The 27452-nt window shown below is 40.5% G+C and overlaps 1 protein-coding gene across 1 annotated transcript in view; it reads left to right on the top strand.

Annotated features, from left to right (window-relative positions):
* The first annotated feature begins 346 nt into the window (after positions 1-346).
* GABRA2 (gamma-aminobutyric acid type A receptor subunit alpha2) overlaps positions 347-27452 on the top strand; it is a 165290-nt gene continuing 138184 nt past the window's right edge. Inside the window, exons 1-3 of the mRNA XM_088450552.1 lie at positions 347-420; positions 814-920; positions 3172-3287. Coding sequence (XP_088306678.1) covers positions 847-920; positions 3172-3287 — 190 coding nt within the window. The 5' untranslated portion in view covers positions 347-420; positions 814-846. The remainder of the gene's footprint in view (positions 421-813; positions 921-3171; positions 3288-27452) is intronic.

Below are 27452 nucleotides of genomic sequence, written 5' to 3'. Positions count from 1 at the left end.
ACACAGTGTGTGGATGCAGCTGCAGGGTTCTAAGACCGCGCAGGCGCCCTACCTCCCGCTTCCAACCGCAGCAGTAGAGATACTGGGAAGAACTGGGAAGGCTAGGGGAGAGGAAGCGACCAGGCTGGGTAATACCACCGCAGGGAGCTGACTGAGAGACCGTGCACCGTACGCCATTCCCGGCGTACTATACAGTGCTGATCCCGGTGCGCGTCCCCGCCGCTGCCCTCCTCCTCCTCGCCCCCGCCGCCGGAGACCCTCCTCCACTCATCAGCAGCAGCAGCCAGGATCTGTGTCTCAGCGACGGCTACTGCATCCTCTCTGCACCTGCTGCAGCCCCGGCATCCTTCCCTGCAACCCGGCTCCACCGCTGCATCATTCCTCTGCAGCTCGGCTACCACGCTGCATCATCCCTTCCAGGTACCACACAGCATCTCCGTGTCTCCCCTTCCCAGTCTGGAGGATGCTCCGCAACTTATGGCTGTCTGAGCCCCAGCTTCTCCAGCTGCCCGGATATTTTCTGCTCTACATAGTACCCATCCCTGGTGCTGCTTTATGTATCAAGCTTCACTTGGCTCCGGTGCCAGCCTGTGGTGTGGGCAGACCATGTGCATAGCAGGGGCACAATGCTAAGTAAAGAGCTGGTACTGTAGCAGCACATGGTTGTGTGGCAGGCAACAGCTCAGGGTCACTACAGTCCCTGCGGACTTTGTGCCAGTGCCCATGGACACGGCACTCAGAGCTGCCGGCTGCCTTAGAGCTCATTGTCCCCCTGTAAGGTCTCACCTGTAACACTGTCTCTCTCTGTCTCAGGTTTTGGGTCTTCGCTCCAACCCAAGTGCCAGTATGGGGAGCAAGCTGCCATCCTGCAGGAGGAAACTAGTGCTATTCATCACCTTGGTGATGTGGGACTTCTCTAGGTGAGCCGATGTTATAATGTGTCTTCTGATATCTTTCACATTAGTTAGGGGTCTACTTATGAATCACTGTTAACCCCTTTCTCTGCTATGGGGGCACTAACGTCTGCACAATTTAACAAGTGGCCGAAAGCTTCAGATAGCGGTACCTATAGCCGGCGATGAGGGACTAGCGAAACTACTGTGCACACATGGAGCTAACGACAATAGTTATTTTCAGTTAACGCAGCTCCTACATAAAGAGACTCCTATGAGTTACTGTAACTATTAGTGCTAGCGTGGTTTTTTTTCATGGTGTTTTCCTTAGAACAAAGCTTACCTGCACTTAGCAAAGTAGAGATAATTGGAGCTTTATGCTTTGTAAAGTCACATTTAGTTTAATGGAAAATACAGAGCTGGTGTACACAAGGTCCTATAGATGTTCAGAACAGTCATTATTGGTCTCTATGAATTACAGATGTGTCCTCTTGCATCTTTGCCACTTGTGCGGCAATTCGCATCACACATGGCGCTGGTCGCACACCCGTGAATGGATGCGCGGGCTGTGTTCGCACCTGCGACTCCATAGGGTTGCATGGTGCGACATGGTGTAGCGTAGCACACGCGGCCGTGGCTAACCGCATGGCGTGATGTGTGCGCACGTTTGCAGTGCGATCGGCTACGATGCAAGACGACACATCTGTATATTCACTCCACAAATTGTAGGCTGCATGATGTGTCGAAAAGTCAGGACTAGGTCAGTATAAATATTGTATTTTTGCTCATCTGCATATCATAAAACATAAACACATTTTTGCACTGAAAGGAAAAAGTGAATGGAGTTTCTGGAATTTAAGATGAGGTTACTTTGGTAGATTATGTACAGGTCTCTGGAAATGAAGACCCCAGTAAACTCTAGGTGGAGCTAGTGTACAGTGCCAAGCTTTCACACAATAAAACAGTGGTTGCTTTATGAGACAAGTTATTCTCATTGTTTTCTTGTTTTATAATGGCAGCATAAATACATAGCAAGTGTTCCTTTCCTTTTTACAACTTGTATTTATCGTGACGTTCCATACGTCTATTTAGCAAACTGGCTAAGTTAACTGCTGCTGCATGCGGCTTTATCAATTGTGCCTTTTAAATAACATCCCTAAAATATCCAGCATGTGAAAACATAAAATATACTTAGCATTCATTATTATTCTGCACACTAGAAACAGTTTCTTTTTTTTCCTTCTAATTATATATATGTTTTACTGATAGTTTTGTAGCCAATTTGGAAATGAGTTTTTTCATTAGTTTGCGTACTACCGGTAGTGGAAGTGTATGCATCTAAAACAATTTCTGAAATAGAAATGTAAAAGCAATTATAAATACAGGGTAGAACCTCAAGAAGTTATGACAGAGAATATGGAATAATATTACTATGTTACTCTAACTTTCCCTTTTTCTAAAATATATAAATTTCAATTACCAGGGGACACATCATAAATGTATAATGTATAATTACATGCATGTACATATTTCTCTAGGACAATTGTGGTTTAAAAGGGGAGATGTATCAAACCTTGGAGAGAGATAAACTGGAGACAGATGAAGTACCAACCGATCGGCTTCTGTCAGTTTACAGGCTGTGCTTGAAAAATGACACTTAGAAGCTGACTGGTTGGTACTATCTTTGTATTATATTTGTCTCTCTCCATTTTATCTCTTTCCATTGCTTGATACATTTCCTCCAAATACTTAATTACTGCTGACATTATGTTCTTATAGCAAGAAGTGTCCTGAACTGTACAAACTAAATCACTTGTGTGTCCATGGTTTCTGATAAATACTTATGCTCTGTCAATTAGATTGAAAGTAAAGAAAGCTCTATAAGAGGATTGTTTTATTATAGTTTAAATAGCCATTTTAATATACATTAGTCATTATATAATACTTCAATTATAATTATATGAGTATATAATTTTAGCACTATATATCTAATATTGTTTCAGTAATAGTCCAAAGTATATATCATTCAGAGTCACAGGGCGATTAGGAAATTATCAAGTTTAATTTATGATCATTACCTTAAAAAAATATAAACTATAATATTGTTATTATAGAGTGTCTCTTTGGCTAGAGTTCAATCATGTTGGCGGATTTTCTGCTATGCAAAAACTAGTTCTAAAGTCTCCTGTTGGCTCTACATATTGCTAACAAACAATGTACACTTGCTGTATACTAGTATAGTTAGTAAAACTTTACATACATATCATTATTTGTCTAGGCAAGTACTAGCAGACACCTTGGATGATGACGCAAAAAATAATATTACCATATTCACAAGAATTTTAGACAGACTGCTGGATGGATATGATAATCGACTCAGGCCTGGATTGGGAGGTAATGCTTCTATAATGGCAATTGTATGTGCATTAATTGTAAGGGGAGCTTGTGTACAGAGTACTGTAAGAAGTTATATTGTTGTAACACAAAAGTGACTCTAATGTTGTTGTTGCATAACAAGTCTAGGAATGCTATAAGCTGTATGAAAGGGTATTCTGGGACTTGTAGTCCCAGATCAACTGGAGTACTATAGTTGTCTACTATCTCTACTGTAAATTTAGCTCGTCTTACTTGTAGCAATATAAGGTTATACAATCTTAAATTGGTGATGTGTGAACGGTAATTTTATAGTGTATTCAACAAAATGTAATAAAAATAACCTGATCGTAAGTAAAATTGTTACAAAAGAGCCTGAAAACAATTACATTAATCTTCATCCAATATCTGCAGTTGCCATGCCATGCCTATGTGTGCTATCATGTGTGGTATATTATAACGGCTGCATTCTAGGGCTGTACTATTATACTGCAGTGCTGTATACATTTCTATATTCTACTGTAACTACCTGTATGTGATACTATTGGAACACTGCGGTCATTGCCGAACATGTTAAACGTTGCATTTAATATGCATGTATATGTTTATTGAACGTTTTATTGTTACTAAGCATGTTTTTATTGCACACTAAATATTTTAGTTGGTGATTTGACCTTTTTGTTTTGCTTAGCTGTGTAATTCCTTTAATAACGTGTTACATGCGCTCTGTTGCACTTTTATTACTATAGGGCCATCATACACATGGGATCATTAAAGATCCTATACCATGAGAGACTCATTATTCTTTATTTGTTAAGCCTGGGGGACAATAGGTCTTTCTTGTGATTTTTATTGTAAGTAGGGTTTGTTGTCACTTTTTGGAAGACACTGTTGGATCTGCGACATTCTGATGTTCCTTGTGCTTCTTTCATCTGAAAGAACATAGATTCTCGTTCTTTTCAATTTTTTTATGTTTGTTTTTTCAATTACAGTACAGCAAATGTGTTATCAGGAAGGCAGTAGTAGTAAATATACTACTAGGGAGAGGTGTATGGGGATCAATGTTTTCTTTTAAAGGTTACTGTTTTATTAAGAGTGTTAGAATGTAATGTCAGAATTTACAATTGCAACTGAATAAGATGCCAAATGTAGCCTACTCTAACAGGAGAACTGTACTTCTAGATTTCTGAATATTTATACCATATGTGTGTTTTTCTTAAAGTAAAACATTATTAAATAATAACAAATCCTTGCTTTATAATATTCTCTCCAAATTACCTTTAGTGGAAACAGAATAATCTGTTTTCAACCCTGCTACTAAAATTTAAAAAGAATTTACTGAACGTTTATTCTAAAATATAATAGTAACATTGTGAACCAAGCTTATGGTCGCTTAGTTTCACTATTACTGTGTGAATGGGAGAAATATGGTACTTTTAATGCAATAGTCACTTATTCGTTTGAGACTATGCAAAGTACTTTATTTCATATAAGTTATATCTATTTTAGTTTTATTAGCATTATTTCTTGCACCATGTGGTAGAGTTTGGCAGTTGAATCCCCACAACCCTCTTCAACAGATCTGTAAAGAATATTATTGCCATGTTAATCATATAGCTAATCACATTGCTAATGCATGAATTCAGCATACATCTGTTAAGTACATGAATTCATCTAATTAAAACAATTTATCAAATTAAAAAAATGTCACCCATATTCAGACTAAAATCTGTATATCAATAGATTGTTTGGTTTATGCAATGCAAAAATATAAAATAAAATATTAAAATGTGCAAATCAATCTTCCAAATATAATTTAATAGAGAACTGTACGCCTATAAAAATAAAATTCAGCAAAGTATCTGTATCTGGAATGAATTCACAACTGCAGTTAAAAGCAGTACTGTTAGCCATTAGCTGTACACACACAGGCAGATCCAGGATAGTTTCCTAAGTAACTGCATTAGTGTCCAATTCAGCCACATACATTGTATAGCAAACAAGCCAAGTACCGAAATACCAGATCATATGAATGAGTGTGGTTTGCACACATATGTACAGTAGTTTGCAGTCATTGACCATAATATAACATATAAAGCCATTTCTATAACAGTCCATGAGCAGCGCTACATTACTAGCTTTAGCAAGGCACATCCAATAACATAAACGGGAGGCAAGTATAAAAGTAAATAATAATAATAATAATAATAATAATAATAGTAGTAAAAATAATAATAATAGTAAAAAAGCTACTGTAGCCACTGGTCAACCTATTTGTTTATGTACTATGTAAGGAGCTGTGGAACACTTGTGGCTCCATATTAATAAATAAATAATAATAATAATAATAATATATGTAATTCTCTATATCTACAAACAATTGGGCTCAATTAAACATAGGCTGCTTTTGTTCTATAACCAAATTTAAATGATTCATCTATGACAGTTCTGTTAATCTATGACAGTTCTACTTTTAAATCCTTTCACTGCTGGTTTTGATCTATATACTTTTAAACTGCTTGTTATGTTCTGGTGTCTGGTACATAATTCTCTACACAGGTTTTCTCTTATCTCTATCCACATCTCTCATCTCTTTTCATGTAAATTGCCACTTACTGTATGTCACACAGGCACATATACTCCCATTCTATAGACACCAGGTTTATGAAAGCGCTCAGCATCCATGGGTGAGTTTAAATGCCATCTGTCCATTACATGATAAATATCTACTGATAGATCACTGTTGACTGTGGATAATAATAAGTGTGATATGGTCATGCTGTTGCAGATTCTGCAGTTTAGGCAAAGCATAGATTGCAGTTTGGCCCAGACAATTCCATTGGTTTAGACCATGCACAATGTCATATTGTGATCATCGTCCAAATGCTTTTACACCATTCCCGCAAATCAGATATGAATTGAGATTGCAGGCTGTTTGGAGCCCATAGAAATGCCCAAACTATCCATTATAATAATGATACCATTATATATGCCTCTGTAAGTCATGTTCGATGAGAGATGTGAACTGTTGTGCTCAGTATACTCTACAGTATTTATGCAAAAACTTACTGAGAACATTATGTAATGTATGATGCAAGTTTAATCCAGATATATTGCTGTCTTTTTATTAGTAATCTAATTATAGAGACTTTTTATGTTAGTAGGAGGTGCTGCAATAATAATGAACATTTTACTGCATTGCAGTATGCTTTTTCTTGAGTATTGTGATTCACAAAATTCTTACTGATTTTCTAGGTAAATATTTACCTTGATTGTTAAGTTTTCCATTCATTTACTTGCATAACCGATTTAAGTGCCAGTAGTAATTAGTAGAATTATTGAAGTAGCTCTTTCTACAGAACTAGATAGTCTACTTACATACAAAAGTCTTTGAATTTTCCCTCCAATGGTACCATCCTCTGAACAAATTTAGTATGGTATGTGGCAATAGTGGCTTAAAGACAAGGGAGGTTTATACATAACCCATGTAATGACCCTCGCGTTCATTGTTAGTTAGGACAAATTTTTTAAGACAAAATGGAAAAGTAGAGAAGCAAATCTTTGAAGTGTAGTTTTTAAACACCCTCTGTTGGTTAAGTGAGTTAACCTGATTTATTCTGTAGAAGCTTATAATACTCAGGGGCCTATTCATCATACCTTAAAATTCGATGGAGATAATTAGGTTTAGAACTCGCATGGAGTTCTACCTAATTACCGGAGGAATTCATCATTCCTCCTCTCCATCAGTATCTATTCCGAAAAGCTGTCTATCAGTATCTATTCCGATGACAGCTTTTCGGGAAATAGATACTTTTCCCTGTCTACTCTAACTTATCGCAGCTGGAAACAGTGCTGCGCATGCGCTGTTACATTCGTAAACCCAGCGCATGCGCAGCACTACCTACAGTGGCGGTAAGTATGTGTGCCCCCCCAACCCCTCTCCACCCTCCCCCCTCCGCTCACTACCCCCCCGTCCCGCACTTACCTGGCCCCGCAGCAGCCTCCGGCTCCGTCCTGCTGGTCTGACACGTGGTCTCCCAGCTGACCACAGTACAGATTAGAAAAAAAAAAGTTTTTTTTTCTAATCTTTATTGTGTTCTGCTGGGAGAACACAGTGTCCGACCAGCCTCCGGAGCCAGAGGACGCACCAGAGCGCCAGAGGGAGACATCGGGGGACATGTCCAGCTGTAAGTAGGTAAGTTTCACCTGCTACCACCTCACAGTGGCGGATAGTAACTCCATCAAATTCCGAAAATACATAATTTTTGGAATTTGATGAATATCATAATTTCCATATCCCCATACTAATGTACTAATGTATGGGGAGTATGGAAATTAACGCAGGGGAACTTAGCAAGGAGATATCAGTGTTATCTTCTGTGCTAATTGGCTTCATGAATACTAAAATAACGTTATTTAAGGAAAATGTCCTTAAAAACGTTAATTTAGTGTTGATGAATAGGCCCCTCAGACATGTATCACAAATAAAAGTATTAAGGAACAGAGAAATAACAAAACAAACAAATTGTATCAAGTTGCAACACCATAAGCATTAAGTGGTCTATTCATCAACTGTGATGTTGCCCAAAATATTATGGGGCAACATCATCACGAGATTTTATCAATTATGATAAAATATGTAAGCTATGCAGCAATATTTTGAGCAGGAACAGTGGTTGCAGTAACACAATGTCCCTGCGATGTCACAGAAGGTATTGTATTCGGGATTCCAAAAACAATTCCTTATGTTTGTACTTCTGTGCATGCTCATTCATGCGCTCGGGAACAGTCTCTGGGTCTGATTCAGGCCCGGTCGCTCTGACAGCGCTTGCTCTGAATTTTTAGAACGGCCTCCTGGCCGCTCGCATAGCTGTGGGTGACCACCCACAGCTACAGCGAGTGGCCATGATGATGGTCGCGATGGTCAAGACCATCGCGACCATCGGGCTTGCGACGAGACCCTTGTGGTAGGTCTCGTGGCCGCAAGCCCCAGAGAGATTTCGGCTCTAACAAAGCCGGAATCTCTCCACTGACATCACTCGTGATGTCAGTGGGGCTGCCCCCAAATGACAGGCGTTCTCATGGGAACGCCTCCATTTGGGCAGCCACCCCCCCGGCCCGCCCACCAATGAGGGCGAGCTGTCACTCAACATTTGTTGCGAGACCAGGAGCGACGGAGTGCCCGTTGCTAGCCGGGTCTCGCGCATGCGCACGATGGGGCCGGCTCCGTCGTGCGCATGCGCTGTGGGCCACCATCTACCCAGTTGCGAGCGCTCAGCGCTTGCGACCGGGTCTGAATCAGGCCCACTGTCCCTGCTTGCTGTGACCGCCGACGGGTTAAGTACAGCTCCAGCCTCACGAAACTGATTGATATGTGTATACAGGCTTTATACTAGCCTGTATACATGTATATTTATGTGCTTTTATTTTTAACATTTATATAGAATTGTCAAATATAAAAGCACATAAATATACATGTATACAGGCTAGTATAAAGCCTGTATACACATATCAATCAATTTCGGGAGGTTGAAAAGGCTCTAGAGTGACTTACCTGCCGCCGATCACTGTGAAGCAAGGACGGAGACTGGGCGGGCTTACAAGATGCTGCAGGGACTTTATGGGAAAATTTCCCTCTGTCCCTGCAGTTTTCTGGATATTTAAGTATTTTCTTCGTATAACGCCATTCTGAAATGGCATTATATAAAGGAAATATTTATCGAGTGATTTAACACTTTTTGCTTTGCTGAATAGCAAAAAGTGTTAAAGCACTGTAGAGATCAATGGCTGATCCCTACAGTGCGGTACTCAGCGAGATGGGAATCAATGGAGAAGATAATTGCGTTATCTTCTCCATTATCACATTGCTGAATAGAACAGTTATATAAAAAATACGGAAAATTACCTGATTTAGAGTTGCACGTGAAGCCTTTCTATGGTCGGAGCTTGCAGTTTTCCGCACCATGCATAGACGGCAACTGAGTATATGCAACTTTGAACAACTACACAGTCGTATGCACCTAAGCCAAATCTCCACTTGTGGCTCAGTGGGTGTAATGGGTGGCAGCTAGGCATTCACACGTAGGATAAGTGTAGTGAAGTGTCGTAGATATGTAGGCGGAATTAGGGATCCTGGTGATTTCAGATGGATAGCTTGCACCAAGGATTGTGATGATAGCGGTAACTGCTATTTTCACAAATCAATGGATAGGACAACTTTGCCAACTTTCTGGCTGTCCTCTTCGGGAGGGGGCAGCCAGGTCACAACAGCAGGGGTCGTGGCAGCGGCATAGGTAGGTGGTGCAATCGCTTCATCGGGACCCCGCCCCCAGCTACACAGTGTCATGATCGCAGGCATTGTAAAGCGAGCACTGGGCTATGAAGACGGGATTCTGAGCGAATTACGTCATCGCCCCGCATGGACCACCCACGTTTGCTCGGTAAGTGAAAGGCTGCAGGGGGTGTGGGCGGATGGATTATTTTTACAAAGGTTCAGTCCACGAGCATGCACATATACCTTTCGACTGGCTTAGCGAAATGGTAAATTGATTAAATTGAATAGGATGGACTTATGGAATATTTTGAATCTGCGTATGCGCTGCGCGCCAAGCTCACCATTTACGTCCTTCCAAGACATCCGACCAACTCAGAATGTTTCCTGACCCCTCTGCCGCCATATGCGCAATGATTGCTTACTGCTAACTCGCGAGTCTTTGCAATCCTGTATGAGTAAGAAATAGAACCTTGTGTACATTTTCTGGAAGCTAGGCATGAGAAAAGGGCAATTTTGGATTCTGTACTATTGGACCAATAAAAGGAAGCAGATTTAAATACAAATTGTTTACAGTATTTCATTCTAAACAAAATAATAAAAGTAAACATTTGGTGAAATGGTCCATGAGCAGGGATGAAGAAGGGATTTGAAATATCACAGGCATTAACCGGCGGGGAAGAGTGGCAAATAGAGGCTGAGGAAGTATTGTTATTTATTATCAGTTGCTTATAGAGCGCCAGCATATTCTGTTGCTCCTTGTAATTGGGAACAACCAGTATTAGGACAAGACTGGGTAATAAGTTAATAACAGACAGACATTAGAGGTAAGAGGGCCCTGCTCTATTGAAAGTATATAAGTTACTTAGATCTAAATGGGACTGATCACCTTTACACAACTTCATTTATATTTGTTTCCTGCCCCATTTGAAATCGCTTAAATGCACCCTGCCCTTATGGCAACGCCCCCCTGACACATGATGAAAGGGGGTGCGTCTCAAGGACACACCTCTATTTCTAGTGACCATGCCCCTTTTTCGGGCGCGCGCAGAGGAGTGCCCTGCTATGATAGCCAACTTGCCCCCTGCCCACCTTAGAATGAACACTGTATACACTGTACTATGTTATTATACATAGTACAGTGTATACAGTAGTTGTATGGAGACAGCAGCTTTTTGTTGTTTCGAGGGGGAATTAAAATGACCAACTCTGCCTGCAGTAATACCCACATGGCTAGAGCAGACAAGGTTGTCATTCATATAAAGTTAAGTTTTTAGCATAACAGTACAGTAAATCAAAGCCATCTTAAAGTGGACAAATTATTTAATCTTTCATAGATATAATTGTCCCTCAGGCCTCAGTTGATACTGCTATTTCCACGTCAATTGATGGACTATAGTCTCATGGATAATAGTTCAGCCTACAATAAGCAACGCTTTTACTTGGAGGTGACAAATACACTTTATTTTGGGGGTAATGTACATTCCAAATATAAAAATAGCAGATCTAGATCTGTCTTATTTTGCCTGTGTTACATCTTTAGAAGATAACATCCTTCTTTTTTTTTTGCTTGTTTGCTTTTCTTTAGGTGCAGAACACAGTATCTAAACATTTTCTAAGTTATTGTAACCGCTATCATAACCTCCATTAATAATCTGCTCCGTATGATCTGTCTTCCCATATGAAGAAAACACTTTTATTCGCTGAGTTTGAATAATCTTTTCTAGAGCCACAAGCTTATTATTCGCCCAAGGTTGCCGGTCTATTACTCACAGTGACAAAAAATAGCTAAGAGAGAGTTTTTACGCACTCTAGGCATATGGGCAATTTTTATTAACGTAAAAAAAAGAAATCTAAATTGGTATTGCAAAATGTATTTTATTTTATATTTCTATGCTAGTTAGAATCATATGAACGTCATATAAACAGTTATATTTTTGAGGCTAACATGGCAGTTATATTTTTCTGCATAAGTTTAGTCCTGTCTGCAGCACAAACCATCAAATATACATCATGTATGTTGAATTAAATGTATGACTTATATATGTGATAATAAACATGAGGTTATGCTGTTGTCAGTGGTTTCCATAGCAATAGAGTTCTTAGCAGTCACAGATGGTAACATTTTCATAAAGACATTCTTTGCTTGTGCTTATAAATCCATTTTTAGAATTGAACAGAGGCAGATAAGCAATTAACAATTTAGCATCACTGAAGTAGTTATTTAAAGCTTTGCTGGCTACGGGCAATTTTCCCTTTCTCATTAGGTGACGTTCCAATAGTTAAATTGGGGTCATGGCTCTTATCAGAGCATGTCAATTATAAGCACAGATGTGCCTCTTGTGAGAGAATACACGCATGTATATGTATATATAGTCAGGGTTTGTCTTGTATTTGCAATATATGAGCTGCTCATGGTTAGTGTCCGAGTAACACTCTGTGGGACCCAAGCCTAATTAGTGCGGCCACCATATAGGCTCGCCCCCCACCCCCCCATCCTTCATTGTTCTCTACAGCCTCACACCTACTGCAAGGGATTGCATGCGGGTTGAAAAGGGAGGGGGGGGATTCAGCTTGAAGCACAGGCAGGTGTCTTACCCCACCTTCCCATCTCTGCAACCCCTCCATGTCTCTCTCATCTCTCCCTCCTTTCCCCCCTCCCCCTGTCTGTCTCTCTCTAATCTCTGTCCTCCTCTCTTTCATCCTATTCTTTCTTTCATCTCTGTCCCCAATATCCCTGGGATTGATTTACTCTCTCTGGAGTCTACAGTGCATTCCATGAGAGTAGGCTAGTATTTAATGTGGGGACCACAATAATGTGCTTATACCATTGGTGGAATTGCACAATTTCCGTCATTATGTATGCCCAGGAGGTACAAATGGTCTCCCAAGCATAGGCTGAAGCCTGATCTCTATCGCTTCCAAGCATCCTTAAAAACAAATACAAGCTTTGTGGATCTGTGCTCACCAAGGAAACACCCTAAATGTGCTCTCTAAACCCCTTGAATATTAATGTTAATTAAATATTTTGTCCCATTTTTGCATACAGGCATATTGTGAGGTGCACAAGTGTGATCAGTCCTTATTCTGCAAGGAACTCTAATAGCAAATGTCATCACAAGCAGCATTTGTTCTATATACAGTAAATGGCCTTTAGTGATTTTCCCATTGGTTAACAGGGATGGGATGTGGTCATTTGTGTCATAAAAGACAAAACAAAAAATACTTACATAATGTATGATAAAGTACTACAGGTTGAGTCTCCCATATCCAAATATTCCGAAATACAGAATATTTCGAAATTCGGAATATTTTTAGCATGGCTGAGAAAGTGAAACCATTGCTTTCTGATGGTTCAATGTACACAAACTCTGTTTATGGCACACAATTATTATATAGTATAAAATAACCTTCAGGCTCTGTGTATAAGGTGTATATGAAACATAAATACATTTCATGTATGTACACAAACATCTTTTGATGCACAAAATTATTAAAAATATTGTAGAAAATTACATGCAGGCTTTGTGTATAAGGTGTATATGAAACATTAAAGCATTCTGTGTTTAGATTTGGGTCCCATTCCCAAGATATTTCATTACGGTATGCAATTATTCCAAAATACGGAATATTCCGATATCCAAAATACCCCTGGTCACAAGCATTTTGGATATGGGAGACTCAACCTGTACTTTACCAGATACATTACTGCTTACTTATGTCTTTATTTTCACCTAGAATTTATATGCGAGACCAACACTATATTTATTATGGCTATCTGCCATAATTATCCATAGGAATATGATCACACCGTAATGCTTTCATTCCTACAGCAAGCACAGCTTCATTGTTGGTAACATCTCAATCATAAATAATTCCCTAGGTTAGTAATACCTACATGTGAATTATTAAAACTTCCAGGAAACTATGATAATATATGCCAGGGTACTTTGGAGACAGCTATATTCTAAACAGCACATTTTAAACATATTTATGCTCCAATAATAAAGTTTTGTTTCAACAAGGAACAGTCAGAAATTCAACATTTACTTTATATAGTATTATCTTACAGTTGTACATGAGCTTTATTTGAAGAATATACTGGTAGGTTAATTGCTTCCCAACAAACAAATCAATCCTTGTCTATAAGTGTGTGTCTGTATATGTGATAGGAAATATAGATTATAAGCTCCACTGGGGCAGAGACTGATGTAAATGGTCAAATAGTCTCTGTAAAGTGCTGCGTAATATGTGTGCGCTATAAAAATAACTGGTAATAAGAAGTTGGAGAGGCGCATCACTACTTCCCTGCGACACTACTTCCTACTGCATCCAATCATTATGTGACCTAAAAGACGTCTCGTGCCTTGCCAATACTTTGTAATTTTGTAGGAATGAAATTGGATGTTTGAAAGAGCTGAATAACTTATTATCTTTTATATGGTTCCTCTTGCAAAGGGAAAACAGTGTTTGCTGTGGAATTTTTCCCATTGTGGGTTACGGTTTTATAACACGGCTATGCACTAATAAAGCAGTGTATATGGAAATGTCTTCAGTGTATCTGGTAATCAATAGCTAACATTACCAACATTTCAAAAGCCCAAGTAATATAACCACACCTCTGCTAAGTAGGACTATGTCAGTGGTTCCCAGACTGTGCGCCACGGCTCCCTGGGGTGCTGCAGCGCTAACACCAGGGTGCTGTTGGGGGCAGTGGCCTAAACAGGCTGTCCAGTGAAATTATTTTTTGTGTATAACATTTTTTTTTGCAAGGGTGGGAGAGGGGTTGGAGATGCAGAGTAAAGCGGAGGGGCGTCGGGGTGGGGGAGTTGCATTGAACGGAGGGAGAGCTGTCACGATAAAGCAACAGGCAGTGAATCCGGAGGCTGCCTGTTGCTGAATGGTGTCCTACAGCGCAGTGCATGTCTGATCTGATCTGAGGAGCGATGCTGCAGAATGGTGCTGATTATCAAAACTATAAGTATGTAAGGGGGGGCATGGAGGGGGCAAAGGGAGAGGCATGGATGGGGCAAAGAGAGAGACATGGAGGAGGCAAAGAGAGAGACATGGAGGGGGCAAATGGAGAGTCATGGAGAGGGCAAAGGGAGAGACATGGAGGGGGCAAAGAGAGAGACATGGAGGGGGCAAAGGGAGAGACATGGAGGGAGCAAATGACATACATGGAGGAGGCAAAGGGAGAGACATGAAGGGGGCAAAGGGAGAGACATGAAGGGGGCAAAGGGAGAGACATGAAGGGGCAAATGGAGTGACATAGAGGGGGCAAAGGGAGAGACATGGAGGGAGCAAATGACAGACATGGAGGGGCAAAGGGAGAGACATGAAGGGGCAAAGGGAGAGACATAGAGTTGGCAAAGGAAGAGACAATGAGGGACAAAGGGAGATAGATGGAGGGGGCAATAAGAACAAAGATGGAGGGGGCAATAAGAAGAGAGAGGCAGGGATCAATAGAAGACAGGCGGATGGGACAATAGGAGGGATACGGAGGGGGCAGTGGGTAAGAATAGCACTGGTTTTTTTCTTGTTTTTTTTCCTCTTTCTTAAATACTTATTATGTTATTTTGTCCCAACTACTTAAAAAACGGGACTGCTCAGTAATTATTTTGGCTTAGAGGTGCCTTGAAAAAATGATGGAGACCCTAAGGGTACCTTGAACTGAGAAAGTTTGGGAACCACTGGACTATGTAGTTCTCTTTTGGGATTTTAAATGGAGATGCAAAAAACACAATTTCCTATGAATTCTATGAAGTTTATTATTGGTCATTAGGAAAGAACACATCTGCTGAAGTATAAATTGTTATCTGAGTATGGCAATGTGGAGCCTGCCCACTCATCATTTCTGGGCATTGAGGGGCGGATGCTAAGTTTAAATGACAAAAGAAAATCATGTGTAACATGCGTTCACAAGGATCTGCATTTCTGTGCCACTCTGCATAATGTCCCAGGATTATGGCAGACATACTGTATATCAGGTACACTTACACTCATTTTATTTGTAAACATAAAAATAGCGAAACGTGCATCTCCTGTTAGGTTTGAACAAAGTAAAAAAAACAACATAAATGCAGCTGTCATTCTCCTGTACATAAAACAACACTATAATATATGCACTATTGATGAATAAAGCACAACAGATGTGGCTAAGAACAGTTGTACATGCGTCTCCATGTATGCCTGTGCTTCAAAACTAACGCAATGGGCCCGTTGCTGATTTGTATGTACACCTATTTGGCACCAGTCTTGCATGTTTTTGCATGGCACATGCCCTAATACTAAATGTACACCAGTACTGATGATGCTGAGTTAATGATTGAAGGGGCCTAAGTGAGCTGTAATTCTCATGTAGACAAAGCTCAGAGAAAGTGCGTCGGTACATCTGACGGCTATGCACAGTTGGAGAGAAGGTGCTTCATTTGCATCGTGTATAGGATTGTGCTAGCAAGTGCGCCCTGATGATAAGTATCAAACTAAATGTATGGAAAGGGAGAGGGTGCACAGCAAAAATGTGTACAAAGATGTGTACAACTCTGCGTATGGATGAATATGTGCAATTATTTCCATGCACACAATGCAGTAGCAATAATGTCTGATTTCCATTCAAGTGAGCATCAGGCCCAGTGTGAGTATATTTTGAGTGGAATGGTGAAGGACAGCAATCTCTAATGAGCTGCGAATCCTATGTACAGTAGCTATATATGTGAGATGGAGTTGGCAGGCAAACACCAAGGTTACTGCCACCTACTTGCTTATATATTATGGCAGAACTCATTGGACACCATAGAGATCAGCTGAAACCTGATTACCTCTGAGGAAACGGCCAGTCTATGTGAGGCCGAGAAACGCTTTAGGTTCCCTCACTCATCCTTGCCCTATTTCAGGATCAGTTGCTGACAACAAGCCCTATATTATCCATTTGGACTTACAAGCTCCGGAGTACTATACAAGAGATGGGCCGCACAGCCGGCTCCGTCAGCGATACTATTACAGCCACACTACCACCCGGATCTCATCTGAACAGAACACATACTGCAGCCTAGGTTTTCCCACCTACTTCCACTATATTGCAGGAACAGCTGCTGACAACCAGCCCTGCACCACTCACAGGCTCCGGAGCACTGTATGGAGACTAGCTACACGGATGGCACAGACACCTATACCATCACAGCTGCACCACCGCCTGGAGCTCACTTCGAGCAAAATATATGTTGCAGCGAGAGCTTTCACCCTGGCTGGGACGAATTATATAAAGATACCTACTGGTGGTCTCCACTTCACTGCTCACAGACACACATCGAGCAGGTTAGCAAGTGGGGCTAGTGTGTCCTCCACCATACCGCTCATAAACCTTCATATTGAGCAGGTAAGCAAGCGGGACTATTACATTATCCCATATAGGGTCGTAGATACACACTTATACTGACTCTACAACAACATTTGTTACAAACCAAAAAATTCTAATTCCACTAAGAATATCCTCAATTATAGAGATTTGAATCTATCCTGTTTCACAGAACTCTTCATCGTATCTGCGGACATTGCTATAAGTAAAATACATACTCCCCGTTAACAAAGAATATATTTTCAATATGATAATTGTCTCTGCATTAATATTTGTGTTTACTCTGTGAACTGATTTTTATATATACCTATTTCTATTGATTAAGAATACTGCGATCAACATAGATTTTATATATATATATATATATATGTATATATATATATATATATATATGTTTTATATATATATATATATATATATATATATATATATATATATATATATAAAACCTTTCTTTAAATTAAGGAGTGTTACTTCTTATTTTTTATTATTATTTATTTGTCATTTACTCATTTTACTATCATCCAATTTCTATTCAGCGCTCCCACATTTTCGCTTTCTAGATCAGCTGAAACCTAGACTGACATTTCTTTCCTTGTAATTTTCTTTCACATTGTGTTTCATTTAGAGCACAACAAGAAAATAAATTGGTGTCCAGATAAGCCCTTAAGGTACTCACACTCGGAATGATTATATGAGTTTTAATCAAAAGATTTTTTCATAAGGCAATCTTTTGATTTAACAATTAACAATTAAAGCACATAGAGAAATTAAAGCATCAGTAATTAGCACTATCGCTTATCGCTCCTCTTTGATGATTATCACAGGAAATAAATAGTGAAGATCAGGAGAGGAAACAAAAATCCAAGAAATCCTTTTACTTCCAAAATATTGCGTATATGTATCGTATCTTCCTTTGTTTTGGCTTTGGGTAAAAGGGAAACATTCCCACTCAGTAAAAATACTCTTAAAAACAAATGATTGTCTATTTCCACCGCTTCTCATGTATCAGAGTTCAGTGTAAAATCTATATAACAGACTCACTGAGCCCCAGTAAAAGGTGATCGATTGGAAAAGGCGTTTTAATCTTTCAATTTTTTTGATATATTTGTAATTATGACTATCAAAAGCTAGAACTACGGACAAGAAAGAAGATTGAAAGATTGCATTTTTTTTTTAATCCGATTTCACTATTTTTGTTCCAGAGATGATCATGGGATTCATCAGTGTATGTTGTGAATTACATTGTATTGAAGCCTCTGGATGAGGGCTTTAATTGACTGCAGTGCACACAGTCAGTAAATATTTTGGAGTGTTTTATACATTTATTTATTTTTTCTCATATGTTTAGGCAAACCTGTTGCTTTGCAAGTATGATGCAAATTAAGTACATGGTTCATAATTCCAAGTCCGGAGTTCATTATTTTTTCCCACACCAGAGTAGCTTGATAGGAGCCAATAGAACAAAGCTATACTTTCCTGTCCTGCACTGTACATTACCCAGCACACTCCCCCTTGACTTCTTCCCTAATTCCAAAGCCCATGGGGTGGATGGGATCCCCATGGAGGTTTACAAAAAGTTTAAAGACTTCGCTCCACACTTTCTGGACACTTTTAATGTCCTCTTCACTGCAGGGTCCCTTCCTCCCTATATGGTCGAAGCTTTGATTGTTGTTCTCCTTAAACCTGATAAGGATCCTCTTCTGCCAGTCATATAGGCCTCTTTCCTTATTATCTACTGATGGTAAGATTCTGGCTAAAATTGTGGCCAATTGACTAAATAGTGTCATTGGACAAATAGTGCACACTGATCAAACAGGCTGTATACCTGGTACATCTGACACTCAAAATCTCTGCAGACTGTTTTCCCACTTACAGATGTCCCACAAAGCCAAGGAAGGGGCCGTGCTGGTGTCCTTAAATGCAGCCAGGGCCTTTGACTCAGTAAAGTGGGCATATCTTTGGGTGGTACTATATAAGTTTGGCTTGCTGTAGGCCCTAATATCATTCAGTGGGTGTGGTTACTGTATTCTGCCCCTGCTGCAAGTGTTTGTGTTAATGGTTACACTACAACTCCATTTGCTTTGAGTAGGGGGCTGCCCACTCAATCCTGCATTATTTGCGTTAGCCACTGAACCTTTGGCATGTCTACTTCATGTTGATCCTCGCATTCACGGCTTGCAGTCAGGTTCTGCTGTAGACACAATAGCCTTATATGCTGATGATATGCTCCTCTTCCAGGTTAATGGGATAGACTCCTTCAGGTTTTTTAGTTTTGGGATCTATTCAAGACATAGGACCAATCAGACTAAATCACATATAGTTCCTATTCATTGTTCTATCCTGAATCACTCATCCCTTTCCTGCCCTCTTCAATGGACATTCGTTATTTTAGGGTCTGGATTATGCAATTGGTCTCTCAATATGTTCCCACTAACTCTTATTTTAAACAGAATGTGAATTTCTGGAAGAACACGGGCAGAATAAATCTTATCAAAATGGTCACTCAGCTTAAGTATCTTTTTTTTTATTACAACACTTCTCTTTTTATACTCCCAACACAGTTTCCTCTGCCATTAATATGATTATTTCTTCATTTATTTGATAAAAAAAGTTAGAATTAAGCTTGACACATTATGTTGCTCTAAAGTTGTTTTATGTAGTCTCCCAATTAATTCATTTGTAGAAGTGGTTGTGAGATTGTAGCGGTAGCACACTGGACAGGTTCCTTGATGAGCGGACGGGGTCTTCCCTTACTCATCTACAATTTTTGCTGACAATGTCTAGATCGTCCAACGTCGCACCACTGATCCGACAAGCCTCACTCTTATTTTGCATATTCTCTCCTTGGGGGTGTCAGAGTTGACTGTGATATGCCATTGTGGTTCAATGGGACCTTCTCTGAGCTTGGCAAGATGAGTACTGATAACTTTTGGATTAGATATGGTGTTGTTACCATTGGACAGATTTACTATGCTGACTATCTCAAATCATTCAAACAGCTATGTGAATATTTTGGACGTCCTCACACTTCCTTTTATAATTTTTTTCAACTTCACTATGCTCTATCTGTCCAGTTCAAGGACAACCATCCAAAATTATGCTATTCTCCACTTAAGACTACTTTGCAGAGGCTGAGCTCTTCTAAATTAATCTCATCTTTATATTACAGTCTTAATTCTCAGTCCATCCCGGATGGGTTAGGGCTACTGCCCTTGAAAATAAAATGGGAGGTTGACATCAGTGCCCTGTCTGGCGAGAATTGGAAACAGATTGTTGGCTTCACTAGGAACACCACCTCTTGCCTTTGCTTCAAACAAATTAATTTTTATGCTATGGGTCTCTGAGCTGACTCGGTTTGTCCCAAGTGCTGCTACACTGATAGTGCCTTCTGGCATATGCTATGGAAGTATCCAGGTGTCCTTCAGTTTGGGACAAGTGTCTGGGATTGTGTTAGAGATACAGTACTGCTCTTGTTCTCCCCCCTCTACAACTCAGGGTTTGTTTCTTTGGTATTGCACTTGAGAAGGCTTTTCATAATGCTTTATACAAATATGTTGTGTGCCTGACCACTCTGGCGAAAGTTGTGATAGCTAGAACTTGGCTTGCGCCGGATCCCCTTTCCCTACATATGTGGCAGGCTCTTGTTAATGACCATGAAAGTTGCCTTTACACCACTAGGAATGCTGCTCATAAGTATCATAAGATTTGGGATCGCTGGTTTCAGTCTTAATACGGTCTCTGCCGGGATGGGGAAAGTGTTTTTGTCGCATCTCTCGGACGGATTGTGGATGCGGCCCGTATTTAGGGAATTGGCTAGACCTATGCCTGAGGCGCTGAGTCTAATGTGCCGGCGGTATTCACCAAAAAATGTATTCTAAACAGTATGGAGACCCACTTTTCTCCATTAGCCAGTAAGCAGGGACCTAGGGTCCTGACTGCAATTCTAAAATAAATTATAGATGGTGTATGCTATGTGTTTATATATTTGAGATGCAAATTTTTGTTCACGTACAGTGTAGTGTATTTCAAGGAAAGACGGCGTTACATGTCAAAATAATATTTTTATCCTGTTGAAGGTGCACTAGAAAGCAAAATGATCTCCTATGGTGACATATAAGATTGTCAGTGGCAGGGCATTTCCACTGATTGAATGACCTCGTTAGCTCATCCCGACACCTTTTAATGCTTTCATTTGTTGTTTCCTTATCGGGAGACAGAAGTTTCTCGTCTACGCCTATAAATAACAAATGTTGCCAACAAACGGAGCAGATTATAATAAATTCCTCTTACTGGTACACACTTTAGGGAATCTTTACCTGAAGTGGTGCTCCTGCTGCATTGTGCTGTGGGTTACTTTTAGCATTATCAACAATATGATTTTAAACAAAGTGCAAACGTCAGCACAATATTGAATAGTATTTAATAATTCAATTTGGTTTCATGCAGCAAAACAGCAGTCACAACCTGTGTGTAACTGTACACTTTACACTGATCAGCACAAAAACAGCAAAGCCTAAGCGCATTATGTATAATATATATGCCAAATATAAGCGTTGAAAGCAAATGTCTTGTCGACTGACACGGCTTACTGCACATTTGACACTTTGTTGGTAAATAACTGCTATGTTTCTTATATACAAGCAGTGTAAGAAAACCAGCAAAATCTTTTTTAAAGGAAAATTATTTTTTCCAAGCCCCAACATACCAAATTCTGCAGGCGGGATAGGGGTGTGGCCATGTTACAAGAGGGGCATGCATTGCACCTCAGTAGTGCACCCCTGAAAAATTAAAATACCCTTACATTGCATTACCTATCAGTGGCTGGTGCATGTAACTCACACTCACTGTTGCCATGATTGCTTTTACTTGATTGTTGAATATTGTCCTGTGGCAATTCGTGTTACTCTTTACGGGTTCCACTGCTTTGACCAGTATTGGTAGGGATACCAGTTTCTCCTTCTATTTTTACCAGTTGCTGTTCCGAGACGGAAATAAGTGATGTACTGCTCTCTCTTTCATAGTTACCGATAGCAATTTTTCCCATCTGTCCAACAACTTCTTGTCTTAGAAACATTTTGACAATGACATGTTAGTTTTGTTATTGTACTTTCTCTATGACTCATTTCTATGATATCTATTTATGTTATTGGGCTCTCTCTCTGTCAGTAATTTCTCTGTTATCATTGGGATCATAGATTAGAACTGGCCTGTCAGTGGAGAGGAGCCAGGGTGTCAGGTGATAGGGTAAATACATTTAGTACCAAAGAATTTTTAACTACCATTGTAACGTTCCAATATTTGGGGTCAATCTAATTACCTATGAAGGGGATGAGTTGCCATTGCCGGTGCAACAGTGTCCATTCTCGCACCCCTCACAGCTTCTTCTCGTGTCAGACTCGCACTTTTTTGTACGCAGCCCTATGGGTCTGCAAACACAAATATGCAAATTCGGCGGTACCATAAGTGTGCCATACAGATGCCCTTAATCACGCCGCTTTGCCCTTTTAGCCCCTTTGTTTATATATGCTGCACGTTTGTAGTTCAACGTAATATAAAACCTTATACCTCTAAAATAAAGACATGGTGAAATATAGTTTTAGCAGAAATTGTTAGCTTTTCATTTTAAATAAACACATTAAAACTAAAAAGGGGAAAGAACAATTTGATGGCAAAGAGGAGGACAGTCAGAATCAATGCAACACATCAATGCACCACAACAGTAACATGCATTGCAGGTGGATACCGCCAAGGGTTTCCAAGTCAACCCTCTAACTTAACTACCCAACCGTGGGTGTGATAAATCTGCCCCCTTTTTTGGTGGTACAGCCAAACTAACAGTCAACGAAACTGAGTGCACCCAGTATTAACTTATTGCACCTAACTTGATGACCTGCCTTTCTTTTCCTGCCACAAAATAGCCAATGACAACAGAAAAACATAAACAACCAAAATCCGGGTAGGGAAGGTGTGGAAGACTCACAAATGAAAGAGACTGTGGACCAGCAGCCAGAGCTTATAAAAGAATGATACAAGCCACCCCATTACAACCTAGCAGGCTACTGAGTATACATGACCTGCACTAAAACTCCGCCAATAGCCTCAAGGTTTAATTTACCTCAGTCTCTTAGCAAGGCTTTATTGTAAGGAATGTCACAGCGGGGAAAGTGTCAGTGGCAAAAATTAAAGATTTTATGGGAATAATGGGGTCAGATTTTAATAACTCTCCATTTCTTAGAAAACAACCAGGCAACAGAAAGGAATTACCAGCTCATTGAAGAAAAGAAACATCATCTATATATACCGTAGGCTCTATTTTTCTGTGTTTAAACGGCAAGAGGACCTGTAAAATCATGTAAGATGCTGTGTGTTCATTAACAGGAGCATAAAGTATGGCAGATAAAGGTCAGCCCTGAGGAGTTCTACTTCTTAATGGAATACAGTAGCAGTCAGAAACCAACAGTCAGTGTACACTCTTACTATCAGAGATATAGGGGATTTATTTACAAAGTGTCGGGTTGTAAAAATCGGTGCTTCAAGTGTTAGGTAAGTGAAAGTGGCTGCTTAGTGCTGGAAGTGTCAGAAAAATTAAAAATAAATGTATGAAAATGTAACAAATAAAAAACAAACATAGAGTGATATAACGTGTTAAAATATAAGTGTTAAGTGGTGATGCCCCAAAGAAGTTCAGCCAGAGCAGTTCAAGGGGCCTCACGCCCCAAAGTTCACCCCACAACTGACTTGCTATATAGTACTAAATGCATATAGGTCTTACCTGTTGCTTTGCTATACAGACTGTGCAGTCAGCAAATGCTGGGTCCCTATTTAAAAACATCAGAGGCAGGTGGGCGGGGTGCTAGTCCAGATTAAAGGAGTCTCGGCCTTCATGTGTGTATACACACACATAATATATTGATTATTATAGGGGAAGGGGGCCTGGACTGCACACCCTAGCTCTTTCTAATGGGATGTGCTACCTAGCTAAGACCTAGTACTACAACATAGAAAATATGGAGGAGAGCAGATGCACCATACAACCATTAATAATTATACATCATATACGAGGTTTTTGGCATAAACTTGGCCACAGTTATGAGCTTACCCACCAACGTCAAGGTAACCTTATCGGGTAAGTCCCTAACATTATGGGGTTCATGTCTGGGGCGTGGGCATCCCCAAACCATCCCAGCCAAACCACCCCAGGGCACCACACAAATAAAAAGAAAATAGCAGTGAAGTGTTAGGTAAGTGAAAGTGGCTGCTTAGTGTTGGAAGTGTTAGAAAAATGAAAAATGTGTGAAAATGTAACATAAATAAATATCAAACATAGAGTGATATAAAGTGTTAAAAATAAGTGTTAAGTGGCGATGCCCCAAAGAAGTCCAGCCTGAGCAGTTCAAGGGGCCCCTCGCCCCAAAGTTCACCCCACAACTGACCTGCTATATAATTTTAAATCCATAAAGGATTTACAGACTTACTTTACAGACTGTGCAGTCAGCAAATGCTGGGTCCCTATTAAAAACATCAGAGACAGGTGGACGGGGTGCTAGTCCAGATTGAAGGAGTCTCGGCCTTCATGTGTGTATATATATATACATAATATATTGACTATTTTAGGGGAAACTGCATTGAGCCTAATTGCAAGAAATATAGTTAAAATTATTTTATCAACTGTCAAAATGATTTTAGACCTATAAGACTATTGGAGCAGAGACTTGACTTGGACAAATGTAGGAGCTTCCATCATAAAGGCCAGATGTATACCCTTTATATGTAATGTCCTGGAAGTATGCCATACAATCCAGATGCCAGATGGTGTGTTTGATTTTGCATTTTATTACGAAGCCTATTCGGCTCTCTTAAATGACCTAGGCCTAATACCCAAGCTATTACAAGTGCTTGCCTAATCTTATGCACAGTGACCTAGGCCTAATCTCCAGAGTCACTTACACCTGGGGGCTCAGAACTTTGGCTTGCCTAAATAGTGACACAGTGACCTTGGTCTAATGCCCAGAGTCACTTTATTAAGACGGATCAGGCCTTCGGCCTGCCTAATTGCTGCACATGCCTGAGACCTGACTCCATCCATGAGCCTAGCACAAGACAGCCCTGGTGGTCTAGGGTGTGAATAATAATACCGGTGGCTCAAGGCCGACTACCGGTATGCTAAGAAAAGCTCTAGTGGGGAGCATTGTTAATAGTTCTTTTACTTTCCACTAAATGGAGCCAGTGGCGTCCCTACCTTTAGATGCACCTGGAGCGGGCAGCGGAGCAGTGTGCATGGCGTAGTCGTGTGCCAGGAAAAAGGGGGCATGGCCTCTTGATAAGGGGGCATGACCTCACATGTGTGGGTGGGGTCACACACCCAAACCCCGGTTTAGGTCTCTCTGGGGGTCCGGGAGGTGCGGGCTGCCCCCGTGGACCACTGTACTTGTAGTGCTGACTCCCTTACTGTGACAGGAGCCGAGTGCTGCACGTAATTCTACAGTGTAGCACCCGGCTCCTGTCACTGAGGGAGAGTCTGCACTTTGGTGTCATCCCTTGGCGGGTGACATCAGGGTGTTGCCCGCACCCCCCGCAAGCCCCTTGTGACGCCACTGAATGGAGAATTCACTAGTACTCAACTTTTATTGCCAATTCCCCAATTTTTTTTTTACAATTCCTGTGGTATTTTGCAGGAAAATTTGTGCAACAATTTTTTCCAATTGGATAGCGCAGGAATTGGGTGCACGCATGTTAATGAAAAAATGGTCATGATGGTCACAGTAATTTTTGCTACAAAAATCTCGCGGCTAACTGGATATGCCCCATAGTCTCTGTTTGCCCCACTTAATTTTTTTGCCCTGAGCTGTAACCTCATTGTAAAGCCCATCTTATGGCCCAATGCATACCTCCGAACTGTCCAGATTTAATTCTAACAGGTTGTCCTGCCAACCTGGACATTTGTCCAGACAGCTATGAATATTTTGTGCTACTGTCCTCCAAATGCTCCAGCTATACGTGAGTTCAGCAGGGGATGGAGATTAATCTCTTCCCTTGAGTAAAATGAATGGCTGAAGCCATGAGCACTAGTTATTCAGTGCAATGCAAGCAGCCGGGAACCCACTGTCCTCTAGATGGTAATACAACAAGATTATCGAATTTACAATTACAAAGATGATTGGCTGGACAAGATCATCTGCAGATGCAGTACCTATCTATATAGCCCGGGTGGAATAATGTGGCCAGCTTAAACTGTAAACTGGTAGCTTATTGAAAATGGTAACATGTCAACACTGATAGCCCCAATAGGTACCGTATCTCCAAGCCAGGAGCCGGTAATACACAGTAAACTCAGGTCCGAGAGCGAAATAGTAAATGTTGTTTAAAACAACAGATTAATGAGACCATGCATGTGTCTCACGTCATGCTTCTGCTGGGTGAGATGTTCTTTCTCTGCAGGACTCTTGACTAGTGTCTGCTCCATTATGCAGTCATGCAATATGAGTCTGTGCTCTCATCAGTGGGATCAGCCAGGGAAAAGGCTGAGATCGACTAACTATGTTATTGCATTTACACCTTATTTATGGGTAATTTAGTTTGCGTCCTTATTTAGTTATCAATGATGGGTCTATTTAGTGAAGAAAATCCTTTTCTCAGGTGCAAACACCCTCTCCCTATCGATCAATGGGCTCATGCTGGCTATCACTGGCATTAGACCCCACTGGAGAAAAACATTCTTATCAACTTTTAGAAATAGACTCGTTAGTGTCATTCTGGAACCAATCTTAAGTATTTCAGTCTTCTTGAAGTCTTTCTCGTGTAATATCTTCACTAAAAAAACTAAATAAAATAGAATGCAACAGTGTCAGTCCCATTGTAGATACACTACCGTTCAAAAGTTTGGGGTCACCCAGACAATTTCGTGTTTTACATGAAAACTGACTATTATTTATCAAATGAGTTGCAAAATGAATATAACATATAGTCAAGACATTGGCAAGGTTAGAAATAATGATTTTTATTTGAAATAATAGTTTTGTCCTTCAAACTTTGCTTTCGTCAAAAACTGCTCCTTTTGCAGCAATTACAGCATTGGCATTCTAGCTGTTAATTTGTTGTGGTAATCTGAAGAAATTTCACCCCACGCTTCCTGAAGCACCTCCCACAAGTTGGATTGGCTTGATGGGCACTTCTTGCATACCATACGGTCAAGCTGCTCCCAAATCAGCTCAATGGGGTTGAGATCTGGTGACTGCGCTGGCCACTCCATTACAGACAGAATACCAGCTGCCTGCTTCTTCTCTATATAGTGCTTACATAATTTGGAGGTGTGATTTGGGTCATTGTCCTGTTGGAGGAGGAAATTGGCTCCAATCAAGCACTGTCCACAGGGTACGGCATGGCGTTGCAAAATGGAGTGATAGCCTTCCTTATTCAAAATACCTTTTACCTTGTACAAATCTCCCACTTTACAAGCACCAAAGCAGCCCCAGACCATCACATTATCTCCACCATGCTTGATAGATGGTGTCAGGCACTCTTCCAGCATCTTTTCACTTGTTCTGCATCTCACAAA

This window comes from Taudactylus pleione, unplaced genomic scaffold (genome assembly GCF_031769625.1).
Source record: "Taudactylus pleione unplaced genomic scaffold, aTauple2 ptg000519l, whole genome shotgun sequence".
Lineage (NCBI taxonomy): Eukaryota > Metazoa > Chordata > Amphibia > Anura > Myobatrachidae > Taudactylus > Taudactylus pleione.
The sequence above is the reverse complement of the archived record's forward strand: the minus strand, read 5'-3'. Positions and strand labels throughout refer to the sequence as shown.